Genomic DNA, 19,098 nt, shown 5'->3' with positions numbered 1-19,098 from the left:
GGCATTTGCCATCACACTCCTATTATAAAGTAAACAGGAATTGTATTCAGTGTGTGACATTCTCTGAATGAAGAACTGCTTGTTTTGAAGATGTGGCAAATCTAGGCTTATTACTACTAAAGCGCCGGGCGACTGAACAGCTTCTAGAACCAACCACTGCACTGGAATCCAAAGGCTTAAACTGATTTAACTGAGGGAGAGCGTTTTATTGGCTGCCACATGAGAATTGCATTGTGACATCACAGCCCTCTTCCTCCTTCTATTGCCCAAGACTGTGAGATAAGATGTAAACAGACACTCGAGGAGGTGACGTGTGTTTCAATTCACATGGTCAGGATCGGTTCGCGTGTTCAAATCCCTCATAAATACAACTGCGTGGGCTGAAACAGAGCCGATCCTGGATCAGCGCTCTAACTCTGGCACTTGATACACACGAGTCCAGCTTTTCTGTACGTCGCTGACCGACAAACCGGTCTTTGATCTGCTCCGCCAATCAATCTGAACCAAGGAAGCTACTTTAACGAGACCCCGGCCGGGGGGATCTCAAAGACGAACATTCAACCGCTCACTGATAAAGGTTCACCTCCTCTCACTGAAATCCTACTGTCAAAACCTGATCTCAGATCAGCTGCTGAGGGGTTCTAAACGGTGGAGTCTTAAACTTGGGCATAATTGCTGAGATCCTCTGATCCGATAGTGACATGCACACAGACCTGACCAAACGTAAACCCCCACTCTTTGGATAATATACAAAAACCAAACATTTCTTGATCAATTCCTTGATTTAAAAAAAAAAACAAAAAACAAAGAAAACAAAAAACAAAAAAGACAGTGGTTATGTTTTAGCCGCCGGACAATGAAATACACCAAGAGAAATAACAAAATATACTAACAACTTGCCCACTGTTTTAGACACAAAAGGCTCATTCCTCAGACAAAGATTAAACGTAGCCCACGGGGACAGACTTTGGCGTAAGATTTCTCAGTTTGCTGGAAAACTTAACCCAGCAGTCAGGGCCGGCCGATAGAAACGAGGCTTCGCTGGATGATCTGGGATTTTAATTTAAGTTATCCCGCCCCACTGAGAAATCTCACCCAATGAAATCTTCCCCTCAAACTAAACTCTTAACGTTGACTTAACGTTACGAAACATGGTCCAGCATTAGTGTTGATCTTTGTCCAGGAAACCAGCCTGAGAGTTTCGACATTGAAGTGTTCGCTATAAAATGGGTTTTTTTTTCTCCTGTAACGTCTGTCACCTGTCTAGGGAGGTAGAGACACTGTCCACTGATCTAAACGAAGAGTGAGCATTTAAAACAGTGTTCGGATACTACATTTCATTGTCCGCTTCCTCACGTGTTTTAGCGACCACAACCCCACCCCCCCACCCCCTTTTCACCCAGTGTGCCGACAACAGAAGTCCGGACCTGTGCGCTGGAGGTCACTGCTCCTGTTTCTCCTGGGCCGTTCCCGTCACCAGGAGCAGGTTACAGGCCATGAACTGGACGTTCAGCACACTGCTGGTGTTTTCCGTGTACAACCCCAAGAGTTCGCTGCTGGATCCGTCCGGCGGGGTGCTTCCGTGGGAATTCCGAATGTCCCAGACCCTTACGGAATTGTCCATGGACGAGGAGGCTATCAGGCTGCTGTCCGGACTGAAGGAGAGGCTCGTGACGCTATCCGTGTGTCCGCGCAAGTCTTTAAAGAGAGTTCCGGAAGCCAGGTCCCACAGCTTGACCCTCTGGTCCTCCCCGGCGGAAGCGAGGTACTTCCCGTTCGGGGAGAAGGAGAGGGCCAGAACCGGCCCCCGGTGCCCGGTGAAAAGCCGGACCGAACCCCCTTGCTGGGTGCTCCAGAGCCGGACGGTCTTGTCGGTGGATCCGGTGGCCAGGTAGTTGGAGTTGGGGTGGAATTTGACGCAGTCCACGTCGGAGAGGTGCCCGGCGTAGACGCGGAGGGGGAAAGTGCGGGAGAACGTCCAGAGACGGGCGGTTCGGTCGTGGGACGCGCTACAGAAGTAGAGGCTGCAGGGGCTGACGTCCACGTCCCAGACCGGGTAGGCGTGGCCCTGGTAGAGGGCAGTGTTGGTGAAACTGGACAGATCCCAGTAACGGATGGTGGAGTCTTCGGAACAGGACAGGAGGCCGGAGCTGTCGGTCAGGAATGCCGTGCGGTACACCGGGCCGCAGTGCGCACGAAGAGTCTTGATCTCACTCCCCGAGGCGTCCTCATCGTCGGTCTGAGAGAAAAACAAAACACGTTTATCTACTGTAAATAAGGGAAAAATTATACAGAGGGACTGAAAATAATAAATGACTGTTGATTCTCTTTCTATTCAGGGTCTGCTTCTATTACTCAGAAAGTAAAAACGTATATACTAAACATATAGATTTGTAGACATCTAAAAGGGTTACACAAAGAGTTTTTAAGCAACTGTAACATATAAAAAAAAAACAAAAAAAAAAAAACATTTCTTCTTAGTGAAATCTTTTACTCCAGTTGTGTTCCACACAGTGCAAAAAACTACAAAAAACTAAAAACTAAAAAAAAAAAAAACTACAGTCCCCAGGGTGCCCTGTGAAAGCCCACAGGTCTATAGAGCTTCTCTCTGAGACTCTCTCTCTCTCTCTCTCTCTCTCTCTCACCTCCTCTTCCAGGATGTCACAGGCCAGCCTCACTTTGGCCACGTCAGCCCGGTGAGGCGTCGCCTTCAGCTTCCTCGCCCGCAGGCTCCAGAGTTTCACGGCCGAGTTATCGAATCCGGCCGCCAGCAGCCGGCTGTCGGCCGACACCTCGGCCGCGTTCAGCAGCTGCTCCGTGTGCTGGAAGGCGTAGAAACACACCGTCGTGAGCGACGGAGGCCCCTCCCGCACGCGCTTGATGCAGTCCTGAAGCGCCTCCAACGCGGCTTCGTTCTGGGGCAGGCCCGCCCCCACCTCCACCGCCTCCGCCCCCTCCGAACCGTCCACGCCCGCCCAGGTGGTGGAGGAGGACGTGGAGGAGGCGGAGTTTCCCGTCCCAAGCCCTGCCCCGTAGAGCTGGTAGTCCGTCCTGCGTACGGCTGTCACCTCGACCTGTGGGAAGAGTTTGGACCCGAGGGGGTTAATTTGTGTTAACCAGCAGTGACGCAGAAAACAGCAGAAGTAATTCATAATTTACACGTGAACTGACCAAAATATCAGACTGAAACATGCACTCAAACTTAACAAAAAATGTTCACATACTGAACATATGATTCAAATCTTCAGGAAACATTATACACATTAATATAGATTCCCACGATTATTATGACATCTTACTAACTATTACTATGATTTCCTCATAACTCATGTACTTATGGTGGAAACATTAAGCACAACAACAGAAAAGTTTACCGAGAGCAACATCAGCCTGACCTGTAGGTGTGTGCTGAGGGCCCTGCAGAGGGCGCTGTTGTCATCACTCTGCAGGTAGCGCAGTAGGTAACTGTAGGCCTGGTCAGTCATGTGAACCACATATTTATGGTCCAAAAAAGCGCAGAGCTTAGGGTTCGCGGCTACATCCTGAGTGTCAACGCGCGGGAAAACAAAGACACAAAAAACACGTCAGTGTGGACTGAAGTACATTTTTACAGCGCAGTCTCATTCGTGGCAGCAATTCCAAAAGAATGGGATACATACAAAATCTGCACTAAATGTTTTCCGTCCTTATTATAAAGGATGATTCTATCAAAGGGCATGGTAAGATACGATTCACTGAATCTCATGAGACAAATGCAAGTTCGAAAATACGTTTTCTTTAATGACGCGCCGTGAACATTCAGTCCCCTGCCAGGTAAACACATAAAGCGGTACATGCAAAACACGTTATCGTCGGTCTCTATGAGTTGAGAGTCGTCACTGTGACTGACCTGAGAGGACAGCACTCCCCGGAGCTGCTCCACCACAGCCCTCTGCTCTGGATCCTGCTGAAACTGTGAGTGGAAGCGGCTGTAGAAGCTGTCCAGCGCCCCCTTCAGGCCGCAGTGTGCCATGTCCAAATGTAGGTACACGAAGAGAGGATACAGGACCTGGCTCACCTCTTTAGCCAACGGAACCTCCATCTCTGATTCAAATAAAAACGCAGTCAAACACTAAACCCGTGAGGTAATCTACAGTTCAAAGGAGGCACCGATGTGGATTTGACCAATATGTTATACTGCCACAAAGAAATGAAAAAAAAAAAAATAGTTTCACAGTTTCATTTTTAACTGCATAATTATTCTGAGTTTAACATGCTCCATATCTTTTTTTTTGGTCACGATTCCCTTACTATAAGCCACGGATGGAATTTTCGGGAGAAATTCAATTTTAATGTTACCCCTGACACGTGACTGTGACTCATGACTGTATTGTTTGCAGAAAAATCTAATGCAATATTTACAGTAAACAAATCATGTTTTTTTTTTTTTTTTAACAAGACATTTAAAAGACAAGCAGAGATTCCTCCCGAACCTATGCTCAGCATTCATAAAAAAACAAGGCTGATTTACAATGCTAACTAAATCAGGACTAAATCGGCCAAATTCGCGCCGACCCAAAGCAGGGTTTTTTTTTTGTTTTTTTTTAACTTCGCCCTTGTTTTCCCTCTCGCTGTGAACACACCACGTTCAAAATAACCCACTAGTTAGAAATATCTTCATCGACTGAGTCACGCATGTTTGAGTGCAGTCGGAACGAAAATGCGTAGGGCGAGGGAGGGAGAGCTGGAAGACTCGGCCCAGAGACGGCGACCGAAAGCGCTCGGGCGACCGATCTGATCGACCGTTTTTTTTTTTTAGAGACTGACGGGTGATCCATGGGTTGCAGGAGGTTTTGGGGCCTTAGACAAATAGCCTGATCTGAACGCCGCTCACCCGTGAGGAAAGTGCGTAGTTTGGAGAACTGGATCTCGTACTGCTGTGGATCTGACTGGCAAGGGGCCGCAGACACCACGTTGGCACAACTGGACTCCGTTTGAACTGGAGAGAGAAAGAATAGGAGGGAGGGAGAGAGAGAGAGAGAGAGAGAAAGAGAGAGAGAGATTGTTAGATTCAGACCAGAGTTTATAACCTCTTCAGCCTCTCTCATGACTGGAGATATTCAGCCTCAACTCAATGCAATGGTACCTGGGTAATCAATTTTAAAACACAGCAAAATTGTTTTTCCTGGATTGCGCCAAAACTGTTATCTGGTGCTAAAACAAAGGTTTGTATTAACAACGGTTTGTAAAGCCCGTTGTAGTAATGATAATAATAATAATAATAATAATAATAATAATAAGCATCGCACTCACCAGTGAGGTTGGCAGCCATCTCTTCCGCTGACTGAGAAAACTTTGCTCCCTTTAAGGAGCCATCTATGTCTACATACTGCCTTCTTTTCAGATACTGTGTCACGGCATGTTGAATCTGTTCTGTACGGACCCGCTTCATTGCCTGTCGGAGAGGAGCAAGGTACCTGTTCAGGGCGGGTTATGCCAACCTTACACCTGAGCATCTGTTAGCTACAACGGACTTACAAACTACATGACCGATAACACATCTTCCCTCTTTAATTAACCTCGAAACTATTTTTTAGAATTGAATGCTCGTTGGACAAAAATAACCTCCTAAGGATGATCTTATTGGATACATTTAAGTCAATCAAATTTGACATGTGGGCATCACCACCCGTCCGACATTGACTTTCACAGAATTTGTTCCCTTAACTGCACAAAAAAAACAAACTTTAAAAGTTTGACCGGGCATGCTCTGTTCAACAAGATGCAAGACAAGCAAAAATCATACAGAAATTATAGCTCCATAAGCAGATCATCATGGCTTTCGCTGGTTTCCATTAATCTCCCCTCACAAGCATATCTTAATCAAGTATCAATCAAAAAACAATCCAACAGGCTGAGTTTTGCATGACTACGGTTAATCCCTGACACACTCAAAATATTAACATTTTCATCAGTTCATAGTCGCAGTCAAATGAACTGCAAAGCTTGCAGCAGTATAGGAACGAGGCCTAATATTACCAGTAAAGCAAGCAAGCAAGTCAGCTACCCACCTATGCTAGGATAGTCATTAAGATAGCAGTTAGCTTTTTTAGGTTAATCGCGTATTGGAGGGTTGCTAGCCACTCGTGCTAGCTACAGTATTTTAGCGGGCTTTTAATTTATCCAATGTTGATTTGAGCTATCAACGTTAGCAAATGACTTCGGCACTTACTGCATATCTTGCTGCTTTCCTTCGGTTGACAGATACTACACTTAAAAGTGATAAAATTCACCGTAACTGGTGTGTTTTCACAGCTGGCCCGTCATTTCCACACAGCACCAGTGATCTCCAGAATAAGAGGCGAACTAGCATAGCTCACTTACTGGGATTGCCGCTGTGAGGCCATCAACAAAAATGGCCGCCAACTTTTATCACTTCAAAATAATAGTCTACGTTGAATTACACAATAATAGTCATTGCTAACATTGATGTAAAAACGGAGATCAATACACCATTCATAATATGTGCAAATATATGCATATAAATGCTATGTCATATATTACTATATATTTTCGTTAAGTATTAATCTTTTGAACTGGAGAATATGGATACTTTAAAACTAATTAAAATGCTAATTTTGTTGTACACTGGATTAATATCCTGTTCATCTCAACACACCAAGCAAAAACTCCAGGCCGCAACACAATCAACTTAAGTTAAGCGCTTAACTCTGTGGCATGCAGTTCTACCAAGTGGTGGTTATATGTCAGAATAACATGTTGTTTGTAAGGTTGTTTTAAGCATCAACACACAAAAACAGACTAATATTGTTCAGGATAAATGAATTCTCCGGAATGTTGATGAGTGAGAAAAAGAACACATTTACATGGGGAATAAAGCGTGACGACTCCATTATTGAAATGAAAATGACAACAGATGTTAACATTGTCATATTGTTTTGATAATAACCATAGCATAATCTCAGAAAATATCCACGACAGACAAGACATTTGTGAGGGGGGAAAAAAAATCATTGTTTTACATATGGAAATAAAAAAAAAAAAAAACCTCATTTGTATTCAATGTCCCAGAATTAAACTGTTTACATGTTTGAAAACCAATGAAAAATTGCAGAACTTTCTCCGCTTGAGAGACAGAACAGATCTAAATGCTTAAATTAACATGCAAATGGCCCTGTTTTCAGGAAGTACAAAAATAATTAAATAAAACACAAAACGTAACAGCAGATCCTCTGTGATATTTTAAGACGATATGATACATTATCATTTTATCTCATCTGTGCAGTATGTGATATCCAACTTATGATTGTGTTAAGACATTAATTATCCAGTGTTTCGAGACCTACGCTGTGTAACTCAATTACAGAAAACATCTTTTTCTTTAAAAAAAACAAAACAAAACAATGCTTGAAAAAATAGTTTACAAATTGATGAATGAAATATGCATACACACACACACACACACAAAAAAAAATACACTCAAGGAATGCTTGAAAGCACAGTAGTGAAAACTGACAAATAAGCACGTCCTTAAGAAAACTAAGCGGCTTACTGTTAGAGTTGGCTTGCTTTCAGGCCACAAGTCCCATATAGGGATCAGCTGAGGAATATATACATTATGACTCTCTCTCTCACACACACACACACACACACACACACACACACACACACACACACACAAGTTCTCAGTTATTCCCACTGTCACATATTATTAGCATTACCCGTGTCTCTCCGAAGAGATGAGAGGGCAGCAGCACGACGAAACAGAACAAAATCACAGTGTGTGTGTCTGAGGCTAAAGGAATAAATTAAGCTGCACAAACCAAAAAAAAAAGGACAAATTCATCCATTTTACAATCCATGCCACAAACATCACACAAGAGTTCAGTTTGAGTGAAGGCCTCTTACTGGCCGTTTTGTTTGGTAGTGCAGAGTGACAGATTCAGGGATTTCTACGGTCAGTTTTAACCAGGTGCCGGTTCGTTCTCTGGTCTGAGTAGAGAGCGGGTGTTACGCGGAACTCCGTTCTCAGAGAAGCACGAACTCATCCGTGCTGTTCCTCTTTTCGTTCCTACCCAGTCTCCCGGGGGGCAGGATATGGGGGGACGGGTTAGTGTGCGCTAGGCTTTGCTCATCGAGACCATAGTCTTGCCCCCTTCCCTCCACAAACGTAAAGATGGGGTACTTCTCCTTCGTGGACGTCAAAGCCTGAAAATTTCAGAGTAACGGGTAAGAGGTGGTCGGAACTGAGCGAGTCGTGTATATTTTTTTTTCGGTTCCTGAAAAGAACGTTATCAGTCAAAATTCTTAAATGTAACACGTGACTAGCGATTGGTTCCTTGGTGGTATGTTGTGGGAACTATTCACCCCAGTGCATCTGTGCCATGCCATGGAAAAAGAGATTGCTTATTTACTGATTGATTGATTGATTTTCCCCTTTCTCCACTCACCACGCTAACAGCAGAACAGAGAGACTCAAAGTCTTTCTTGCTGCGGGCGTAGAAGCCAATGGTACAGCTGGGATCCATACGGGAGAAACTCATCTTCCTGGGAGAGTTACAGTGAAAGGACTGTACAGTCCCACAGGTACAGACAGACAGACAGACAGACAAAGAGACAGAGAGAGAGAGAGTGAACAAGAGAGAGAGCAAGAGAGAGAGAGAGAGATAGCGAGATGGTGTAAGATTGAACTCAGCGGTTGAACTTATACAACAGATGGCTCCTTAATGGCTATATGCTTGGTTTTGTATCTCGGAAGTCGGTTTGGATAAAAGCCAAATGTTAATGGACAGGCTCTGGTGAAGGCTTTAGAAGCTTGAATCTGGGCTGTATTCTTTGTTGTTTTGATGTTGGGAGAGTAAATCTGATCTTACCTCCAGTGAGAAGTTCCCCTGTGTGACATCCACCACAGGCTGACAGTAGTGTGGATCCAAATACAACAGCTGGTCATCTAGAAGACGCACAGTAAACAAAGGACCAATCAGACCACAGATCAAAGCTATGCAACCAATGAACACACTGAGTGGAAGTAACACTCACCTTGGAACCCTATGAAAAACAGGGAATGCTTTGGTTTGCCTCCTATGATTCCAATACAGAATTCTAACTTAAGAATGTTCTAGAAATAAAAAAAGAAAAATGCAGATTAACTGACATGACACTGAAGACAAAAAAAGAAAGAAGGAAATGAGGCTATTTGTACGAGTAGCTTAACTGGTGATTTAGTCCAAATTTAAATTTTAATGGCTTAATATTAATGGTCATAATTAAATATAATGAGACTACGCCACGTGGTGAGATGATTATAATGACAGCAGAAGTTTCCAAGTCTGGTGTGTATAGTGATGCGTGTGTGTGCATGTGTATATATATATGTGTGTGTGTGTGTGTGTGTGTGTGTATATATATATATATATATATATATATATACACACACATATATATACACACACACACACACACACACACACACACACACACACAGACGGGATATTTGATGGAACAGTGTGTGTATCATACAGATATAGCTGTTCTGGCGAGAGTATGAAGTTTTCTGTAGTACATTTAAATACCTTCACACATTCAATGTAAGACGGGTTAAGAGACTCTCCTCCCAGTCTAACTGGAACCAGTATGATGACCGATTTCCATTCTGGACTGGCCTCCGATGAGTAACATAGTCGAACCACATCCTCTTTGTACACTGCCACAAAACACACACACACACACACACATTAACCTTAAACCATAATGCCTCAACAAGTATCTGAACCATGAAATCAAAAACAAGTGGAAAAATACAACGCAAAACTTCACATGACCTCTGTCTAGTTCACAGTCTGTGGTGGTAAACCCAGTGTAAGTAATAAGATCTGATTGATGAAGTCGGTACTGACGATGAGAAAAAAAAAAAAAAAGCCCACATCCCCCTGCGGTGAAAACAGCACATCACATGATTGCGTGGTCACATGACTCACCAGTGCAGTCCTGGGCCACATACACGGTCAGGTTGGGAACCTCTGTGGATTTGGCCACTGCTTTTCTGGAAAAATAACAACAGCATGAATGTGGGACCAGTAACCGATAATAAAACTGACAAGTAACAGATCCGGTTACTGTTTATGGAGGCCTGGACTTAAGGTGAACACCTTGGACTCAAGATGAGAGTTTTGTTGAAAAGGTATGCTGTCAATTTAGATCATTTTAATACATGCTAATGAGAAATAGCTTGAGACTTCTTTATATACACAGTCATTATAAGTTATTACTGATTACGGTAAAAGACACTCCAGTTTTCAGCTGTTTTATACAACAGTTCCAAGTCTCTTTCAATAAAACCCCTCTGGTCTTTTTAAGTCATTCTCCATAGCTTTCTTTTAAGCACAGAGTCTTCTTCATAAATGACCCTTTCACTACCGAACACTATAAAATTGTGCTTTATGTACCATGCAGAAGTCACACGCTGTATGAAACATACGTGGGTCATTCTTGAGTAAAGACTCTTGATTGTCTCTGTTCACAGTAGCAGAATCTCCCAGTCAACAAGTCTTACCGAAGTATATGAGCCACCACAGAGGGGCCATACCAGTCTCCCGCCCGTTTCCCAGAACTCTTCCCCAGCTCCACCAGTTGGTGAACCCCGAACGGGGCGGGCGGCTGGTCCCCGAACCACGACACCACCCTGCGGTGCAGCTCTTCCGTCCGAGGGTCCCGGCCGGTTTCGGGCCGCTTCCCGGGGGTCCGTTTCAGGCTGTCGTTGGGGGTCGGGTTGGTCCCGAGACCTCGCGGCGACGCGTTCGCGGACCTCAAGGCGCCGAATGTGGGAATGGACATTCCGGAAGAGCGGGGCGGGGAACGCGGCCTCAGAACCTCGAAATCCACGTCCATCAGCTGCTGGCTGTCCGCCCACGTCCAGCCTAAACAACACAAACCATTCCATCAGCGTCTCTTTACAAGGAACACTCCAGTTAATCACCACACCGACTGGAAACATTCTGGAAATTACCACGGTGTTTCTGAAGGGATTTTGGAGGGAAACTACCACATTCGTCGCTACGTATAGCACTGATGGCATTTAGTTTCGTTTCAAATAAATCGGAAACAAACCGTAAGTATGTATGACCATTCATCTTCCCTTTAGAGACATACCATAATTCGTCACACAGAATGACAGGAATAGGCATAGTCATCACTACACTTAAATGTGAAGTTATGTAACATCTTCAGCTCCCCTTAGGGCAATGGGCAAACGCGATAAAGATAGGCGATAACATGAACACAAGTGCATACATCATGGAACAGCATATGAACTGAGGCCACACACATACACCCATGCGCGCACACACACACACTCCCATGTGGGCACACACACAACCCCTCACGCACACACATACACACCCAAACACTCACGCACATGCACACACACACACACACACACACACACACACACACACACACTGACCCATCGGCAGCAGGTGCATTAGCAGTCCCTGTGCCAGCATCATCTGCCCGCTGCGTAGCATGCAGCCCCAGCCGCAGTCAGTGGTCAGACTGGAGCCCTCCAACTGTGGAAACTCCCTCCTGTACGTTAGCCACAGCCTGGACACGAACGCCAGGCGAAAACGCTCTACCTCGTCTGGAGAGAGACATCAAAACATGGTCAGCCAAAGGGAAAAAGGCCCATTAAAAAAAACAAACAAAACAAAAAAACAATAACAACAACAACAACAACAAAAACCCCCTCAGTCATGCGTCATGTTTCTTTAGTGTGGAGCAGCCTCCTTAAACCACCACTCCTCTGGTTCCTCCACACTACTCCATGGTGCTTCTGTGCAGACTATAATAAACCTGACTAATTCTGCTCTTCTGTCATTGACTACTAATCAAGCTTTTGACAAACCGAATCAGAGCTTGAGCGTACCATTAATATTACTCCATTTATTTAAAGAGAATCTCAGCGTCTCTGCCATGGCATTATTTGGAAGCGTCGTAGGGCGTAGCCATTCACTCAGAACAGACTGAGTGAATACAAATCTTCGGAAATTAGGCTAATAAAACTACCCCCAAACCTCAGTCTCCTTTATGAAACTGACCGGCGTGAAGCGTGGTCTACTCCATCGACTGCTAGGGGTAGTCCTATGAATTTCCTAATCTCTTCTATTTCTTCGTTTATTTACCTCACTTTTCACCTGGTGTATAAATCAGTTTGAACAGTTCCAAGCCAATGAGCTGTTAGGCACAGACTCCAGAACACACCCAGCTGCTCTCTCTGACGGGTTTTGTATACACACCAATGACTATGCACAAAAGAGTGACTAAGCAAGGACAATCTCTGCTCCAGTCTGTTTTTTGTTAAGCAAAAGAGCGCATAACAACGAACCTTGGCAGAGAGCAAAGGTACAGCAGGGTAATTTTGTGATGTGCGGTTTAATCTAACTTTAGATCTCTTGTGTAGGAAAAAAAAAAAAAACCAACAGGCCTCCAAAACGAACCTGAGAGTCGAGAAGGACCAGAAACAGTAACAGAACAGAGAAGTGAAAGTCTTAAACTCTGACTAAGGGTATGCGAATAACTGTAAAACGCACAAAAAAAAAAACCCTATAAATGTGTTACCTTCATGGTTGAGCAGGTATGACTGACCCATCAGGATTAGGGGGGAAGATTTATTGAAACTAGTTTTCGACTTCACTGACCAGCCTGCAAAGAGTTTAAAAAAAAAAAAAAAGAAAAAGAAAGAAGTTAAATGGCAATGAAAGAGTATCATGACTTCAATGAACAGGAAAATACAATAAAAAAAAGCTGTGTAATCTGCTTCAACATCTTGTGCTTCCACACAGAAAATGTGTAAAGAATAGAAAAAAGGGGTTATACAAAAAAAAAAGCTGGCATGTCTTCTTCAGATGAATCAAACCGAAAACTCACACGCTCTTTACGGTGCGTTGTCTTCTTTAGACATAAGATTCAAATTGAATCGCGAGCGTATCAAGCTAACCGTATTTGACGTTGTTCCAGGCCGACATCAGCTTGGCTTTGAGACGGTCCACTTCGTCCGGCTCTCCGGGACCCTCCCTGTTGCCGTCGGTGACGGGGACGTGGCCGAAATGGGCCCTGGCGTCCAGCGAGTGGGACCTCCTCCCTGCGACGTGGTCGTCCAGCATCCCGCTCCCCACGTACTGAGCCGCAGAGGGGGAAACCGAATTCATGGCTCAGCGTGGAGTTGGGACTGAGCTCCTCTGGATTTCATATCACAAACTGAGAGAGAGAGAGAGAGAATGAGTCAGAGAGAGAGAGAGTGAGTGACAGAGAGAGAGAGAGAGAGAGAGAGGGGGGGGGGGTGTTTATTTTACGTCTTATTCAGTACAGGAATCTCCAGTTTCACGGAAAAAGAGCAAACCAGTGAGACTGGAGCAGTTCTGTGAACAGAGATGAGATGAGACAGTGGAGTAGCGTGACATGAATTAGGCTAATAATAATACCCAGGAGAACGAAGGTTTTTTTTTTTTTTTAAAGGGGGGGTAATTCATCTGAACAATGTGTCCAGTGTTTAAGACAGATACAACATGTCAACTGTGGTTTCAAAATGTAATTTGTAGTACAGAATACCAAAATGGGAATGGAATTTACCAACAAGATACTCCACTGAAAAAAAAGTGCCAAAGATTTGGAAGAAATTGAGTTTTGAGGTCTAGATCATATGACAGAAAAGTCTTGTGAAGCCATAAAACATCATGTGACACATTCAAACACGTTGAATGTTAATATACTAATTGACATTAAGAACTAGTAAAGAGCATGTAAACAATAAAGGAAACTTGCCAAGACACTATGCACTGACTTCAAAGGCGTATTGAAACTTTTCTACAGAATAGGGCGGTAACTACTCATTAATGACTGGCAGGGCGGGGAGTACAGCCTACGTCCAACCGTACAACTCATCTGTACCGTACTCCGTCACCTATGAACGAACAGTCTGACAAAACAAAAACAAAACGTACCTGACTGAAACCGAGTCATGTGCATGACCTGTCGGAAGACAGGTGTGGCGGCTTTATCACGAGGTGAATTAGTGGAAAATTCTTACTTCCCTTTTCCCCATAAAGAGCGGTTTACGGAACTGAGCACTTCCAGAAACGTCACATTAAGACTTTGCAACCAAAGATTTTTTACATTAAAGAACCCACATGTTGCAATGACAGAGAAAGTGTGGGGTAAAAAAGTTCTGCGAATGATGACCTGTCACAAAAATTCTACCGATGACTAAAGCCACATAGAAATTTCGAACTCATCACTACACTCTCAAAAAAATTGGATGTATCTGCAAAATGAATCGGCATGTGATACTAGTATGACAAACGACAAACTTTTACAAGTAATGACCGAATGACTGCAAAGTGTCCATTACATACTACTGCAGAAGTTCTCTAAAACCAGTGTTTAGTGCGACCAACTAGGTCATCGAGTTCCCTCTGTTTTAAAAAATAGTCAGGAATAAGCGACATACGACCTCCCATCTAAATAAATTTAACTGCAACCGAGAACACCCATAAGGACACCATCTTCAGTCGACAAAGAACTCAGACAAAATCATTTAAAAATCAGGTTTGTCAGAATAATAAAAAGAATATCTTACATATTCATCCTCGGTTGTAGCTGAACACCAAAATACAGTCCATCGATCAAAGCTGGTCACTGATTCTTCACAATTCAACCAGTTAGCTTTTAAACTTTCCACCCAAGACAGTTCAAATGTCGTCGCGACAACTTTCCCTATCATATAAGTCAGCTGGCAGACAGTAAAAACTGAATTATCAAAGATAACGTTAGTTTACCAACCTCCCCCGTAGCGTCGGCTAGCTGACAAGCTAACAGCGACTTACCAAGCGTCAGCAAACGGGTTTATTTAGATTAACACGGGATCTCACCTTGTTTCTGAATGTATCATCTTGGAATTTTCTTCTTTAGTATTTTCAAGATTGCAAAAGCGAAAAAAAATGCCGTCAACCCTGAGTCGCCAGAGATATAGCTATCGGTATAGGATTTCAGGCGAGGGATGACCACAGCTACAGATATCGTTACAGGGTAACTGGCAAGGACACGCAAACGTTAGCGGTCTATGCGGTATTCCATCCAAGTTTGCCCCAAGCTGTCCAAGAATCAGCAGCGCAGTCTAAAACAACGTGCTGCTAATGTCAGCATAGTAAACTATATACTAAGCACTTGCATGCTCTTGTTTTTATCCATCTAAATGTGAGCGTGTAGCTGTGGGTGCAGGTAAATGTGCAGAGCCTATTAATAAGAACTTCCTGTTGTCATTCGTCGACGCCTTTCATCCCACAAAAGAAGAAACGTGATTGGTTACACTACTCTCGAATGGCTCTCTGATTGGGTACATTTTCAATCAATTATGTAACCTAAACGACGCCATGGTCAGGTACATTTATGCTGCAGTTATGCAAACAAATAAATAAATTAATATAAGTCAATGCGTTTCCGAGGACATGCATATCGTATGGCCACACACTGGATCAAAACGATCAAAAACCAGCGAAATGCAGTCAAAATAACTTATTGAACTGTTATCATGGGCTGTTACAACACACGTTATTTTGCAGTCTGTAACTCCGCGGAGGTGTACAATTTAATCGATTCGACTGGATGTCGGTAAAAACTGTAATCCGGTTGTGGGTTAATGAGTACGCTGCGGGTTCTGCACAGGTTCAACAATTAAGATTAAAGGTTAAAAATCCGTCAATGAGTAAACCGGTCCATGGGTCTTTGATTTGATAAAGAAAAGTGCGAAAACAATCCTACCTTCCGAACAAATGAAGAGAGACATGTTGGCTCTATACAATATTTCTTTTTATTCAATTAATCACACATACTGCACTTCAGGTGTTTGCATTTGGAATTACATTTGTTGATAAGCAAAAAAGTAACCAAACAAACAAATAAACAAAATCAAAAGAATTGTAATTGTAATGCTTCACCATCCTAACCAATGTAACATATTCAAGACACCAGTTAACAGTGCAGTTTACTTGGTTGTATATAATAAATTAATTTACTTGAGACTTATCCTTAGTCTTTCTCTGGAACATCCACATTAGCACAGAACAACTTTTGTAATTATATACAATCCTATACATCTCTCTTGAATAACTAAGTAATACATAAGTACAACACATATACTTTCAAAATAAGTCTGAACATAAAATAAAGTGCATTCTGGAATCAATAACAACTTTCATTAAATAATTCAAACAATGTGATGCAAAAAAAAGTTCTCTTTATCACAGTAACTCAGTGAATGGCATGATAAAAACACATGTGAAGATGTGAACACCAATTTTTTTCTTCAAAAAGTGAGGGATTTCTTTCTTTTTTTCTTTTTCTTCACAGAACATGTTTCACTTAACTGAGTCGTACTTTGATTCTTATGATATATTAATAACAAACGTGAGACTGGGCTTGAAATCAAAATGTATAATTGTCACAGAAATAAAAGGTCATTTCAATCCTTCCAAACTCAACCAACTATAACAGTCATAGAATGTAAAGTGAGAAGATTCTAGAAACAAGTTGGACAGTTACAACAAATAAATCAGACCACAGAAGAGTTGAACATTCCGTTTCTTAAGAGTCTAGATTCAAAGAAAGAATCTTAGCAATGCACAGCATGTAAAATTAAAATTCTTTAAGAGACTTCATTCAGTGAATCAAATGTCAAGCCAAATCACTGTAGTGTTTGAGATTGTCATTTTGGATGCTAGTAAAACAGATAAATTGTGAATATTTGAAGGACCATACGTGAGGGTGAGGATTTTGTGAGAACCTGAATACATTTCTTTAGGGCGAAACCTATTTTTGCTTTTTCTGCTTTGATATGATTATTGCATACACAATGGGTTTATCAGCACTAACAGCGACACTTGACCTTATACAGTATAAATCACAGAACTTACAAAGCCAATCAAGGGCCTGACCACCAATGAAATTCTCCAATCATTTAACCACACCCATTTCTAAGAACCTAACATTCTAACAATTTTTTAAACCTTTTTTTTTTGTTTGTTTGTTTTAGAACACATATTGAGTATGACACTGAAAGTGTCCCGGGTCTATGCTGCATGTCCTAAGCCACCTGAATTCATTTTTGTGTTGTTTCTCCCTTTTCAGTAGGCTATGTAGGAAGTTGCTTATACCTGATATACTAGTTAAGAGTCATTGAGTTCCTCTATAACATCCTGGATGTGAGAAATTTTAACATTAATGTCTTTATATATTAAATATGAACACATAGGCACTGAAGAGAGGTCAATTCCATGGCAACAACCTGCTACAATAAATTGATGCTCTTGTAAAGTGAAGCCTTAAAATTGTGCATTAAACAAACAAAGCACTCTTGGCCACTATACAGGGTGTCCACAAAGCAGTCGTTCTGTGAGGCGTGAGTGTTCTGTAAGTGGACCGCATTAATCCAAAAGTCAAAACTGACGAATAGGAGAGGAGACAAACTTCATTTTTGACTTCATGGTATTCTCAGATAACTGGGAAACCCTACTTCACAACATACTTGTCAGATCAAATTAGCCCCTAAGTTGTATAAACGATACTAAGCACCCTTCTATTTCAAAGGAAATGGAGCCAGAACTTGAAGTTGACATGGCCACTAGATGGCAGTATGTCCCAGATAACACAAGCAGAGATCATTTCTCTTCGGAGAAGCTCCAAATTCAACATCACAAATATTCACAAATATGGATACGGTTTCTGGAAAAAAGAAAAACTCCAACATGTCATACCTCATTATTTAACAATATGTGACATCTAGTCTTGTTGCATATAGAGTGCATATATGGGTGTGTTTTAGATACTGTGCAATAAGAAAGCACAAAGCAGAGGACAGAGAGAAAGGAAAAATGAGAGAAAGCGTGAGAGAGGGAGAGAGAGAGAGAGAGAGAGAGAGAGAGACCTTTTCACAGAGTCTGTAATCATGATTGTTTTAATTTTTTTTTTTTTTTAAGAATGTCAGACAGATACTAGAACAGAGAGACAGGTGGACAGTCATTCTACCAGATTCCGTATTAAACAGAATCATGTCTGATGAAATGTAAAACCTATTAAAAAAAAGAACAGATCTGCATATTTACTGTGTATTTCACAATTTTCCTTTTGACAATGTGCCTTTTCTCTCACGAGATTACTTCTGTCTTCAAACCACACACAACCATCACACGGACTTATTAATATGTAACTACTACATACTTGCTGTTATGTCATTTCTGATCTATACACATTTGGAGCAAATGGTCTTATGATGGAATGCATTCCTCTTATCTGTTGTCATGTGATACACTTTGATCCATCTACTGATTCGTTCACATGCTACTCTGGCCTCGTTCTGATCCTTTTTCCCTTATTAAGAACTATAGCATACAAGATGTGTTACACAATGTAAGAACACAATATGCTGATTAAATGTTTTCTGTGTGGTCACTACACTTGTGTGTTCAATCAGTTTTGTTAATCTCTACAGATATATACAGAAAACAGGTCCCTTCGGTTTTGTCTGAAGCATCATTTTGCTATATAAAATAGTAGATAAGAATTTTTCTTTTATTATGAGGGCTGTCAGCTGAAATAGCAAATAATCTCATCCTCAGTATTCCATTCCATTCTATTCTATTCAATTCCACTCTGCTCCATTAAACGACAATCCATTCATCCACTTTAGATTCCATTCTAGAATCTCAACAAGCCCTTTTCTGTACTGGTCACAGCCTTGCATTTTGTGCAAGCACAGGATCACAAGAACACTCTCTTACACTCAGGATTACCTCTTGAGCCTGTGCAATAAAAAAAACTCCTCACTTACAACCCCTTTATCTATTGAACTGCATAATCTCTCTCTCTCTCTCTCTCTCTCTCTATTTCCTTCTTTCTCTGAAGTCCGACCAGGTCTGCTAATCATTGCACAGCAGATCTAAAAGCATGCAAACAGAGTTAAAAATCGACTCTGTCAGCGATTACGCCTCTGCGGCAGCGACTGGGCCGGCTTGCTAGCTGTCAAGGCTTAGCTGTATTTGGTTCTCCTGCGAA

At 42.4% G+C, this 19,098-nt stretch overlaps 2 protein-coding genes across 2 annotated transcripts; both read right to left on the bottom strand.

Annotated features, from left to right (window-relative positions):
- Positions 1-1,441: 1,441 nt before the first annotated feature.
- taf5l (TAF5-like RNA polymerase II, p300/CBP-associated factor (PCAF)-associated factor) lies at positions 1,442-6,300 on the bottom strand. Its single transcript, XM_030780717.1, has 7 exons — positions 6,212-6,300; positions 5,293-5,434; positions 4,874-4,978; positions 3,890-4,083; positions 3,396-3,542; positions 2,646-3,074; positions 1,442-2,239 (listed from the first exon to the last, which is right to left on the bottom strand). The coding sequence occupies exons 2-7, from the start codon at positions 5,429-5,431 to the stop codon at positions 1,442-1,444; spliced, it is 1,812 nt and encodes a 603-aa protein (XP_030636577.1). The 5' UTR covers positions 5,432-5,434; positions 6,212-6,300.
- Positions 6,301-7,680: 1,380 nt separating this feature from the next.
- Positions 7,681-13,228, bottom strand: atg4da (autophagy related 4D, cysteine peptidase a). Its single transcript, XM_030779519.1, has 10 exons — positions 12,992-13,228; positions 12,613-12,696; positions 11,462-11,635; positions 10,553-10,916; positions 9,978-10,042; positions 9,573-9,703; positions 9,040-9,118; positions 8,874-8,950; positions 8,451-8,570; positions 7,681-8,208 (listed from the first exon to the last, which is right to left on the bottom strand). Exons 1-10 carry the CDS (start codon positions 13,200-13,202, stop codon positions 8,029-8,031), a joined length of 1,485 nt encoding a protein of 494 aa, XP_030635379.1. The 5' UTR covers positions 13,203-13,228; the 3' UTR covers positions 7,681-8,028.
- Between the last annotated feature and the right edge of the window lie 5,870 nt (positions 13,229-19,098).

The sequence above is a fragment of the Chanos chanos genome, chromosome 7 (genome assembly GCF_902362185.1).
Source record: "Chanos chanos chromosome 7, fChaCha1.1, whole genome shotgun sequence".
In the NCBI taxonomy this organism is placed as follows: Eukaryota; Metazoa; Chordata; class Actinopteri; order Gonorynchiformes; family Chanidae; genus Chanos; species Chanos chanos.
This window is presented reverse-complemented; position numbering and strand designations above follow the sequence as displayed.

Coding starts and splice junctions, on each gene's coding strand:
- taf5l (XM_030780717.1), bottom strand. CDS start 5,431: ATGAAGCGGGTCCGTACAGAACAGATTCAACATGCCGTGACACAGTAT. Junction 4,979..5,292: donor GATGGCTGCCAACCTCACTG/GTGAGTGCGATG, acceptor TTCTCTCTCCAG/TTCAAACGGAGTCCAGTTGT. Junction 3,543..3,889: donor GGGGAGTGCTGTCCTCTCAG/GTCAGTCACAGT, acceptor GTTGACACTCAG/GATGTAGCCGCGAACCCTAA.
- atg4da (XM_030779519.1), bottom strand. CDS start 13,202: ATGAATTCGGTTTCCCCCTCTGCGGCTCAGTACGTGGGGAGCGGGATG. Junction 9,704..9,977: donor TGTGGCCCAGGACTGCACTG/GTGAGTCATGTG, acceptor GTTTTGTGGCAG/TGTACAAAGAGGATGTGGTT. Junction 8,571..8,873: donor AGGGGAACTTCTCACTGGAG/GTAAGATCAGAT, acceptor GGGACTGTACAG/TCCTTTCACTGTAACTCTCC.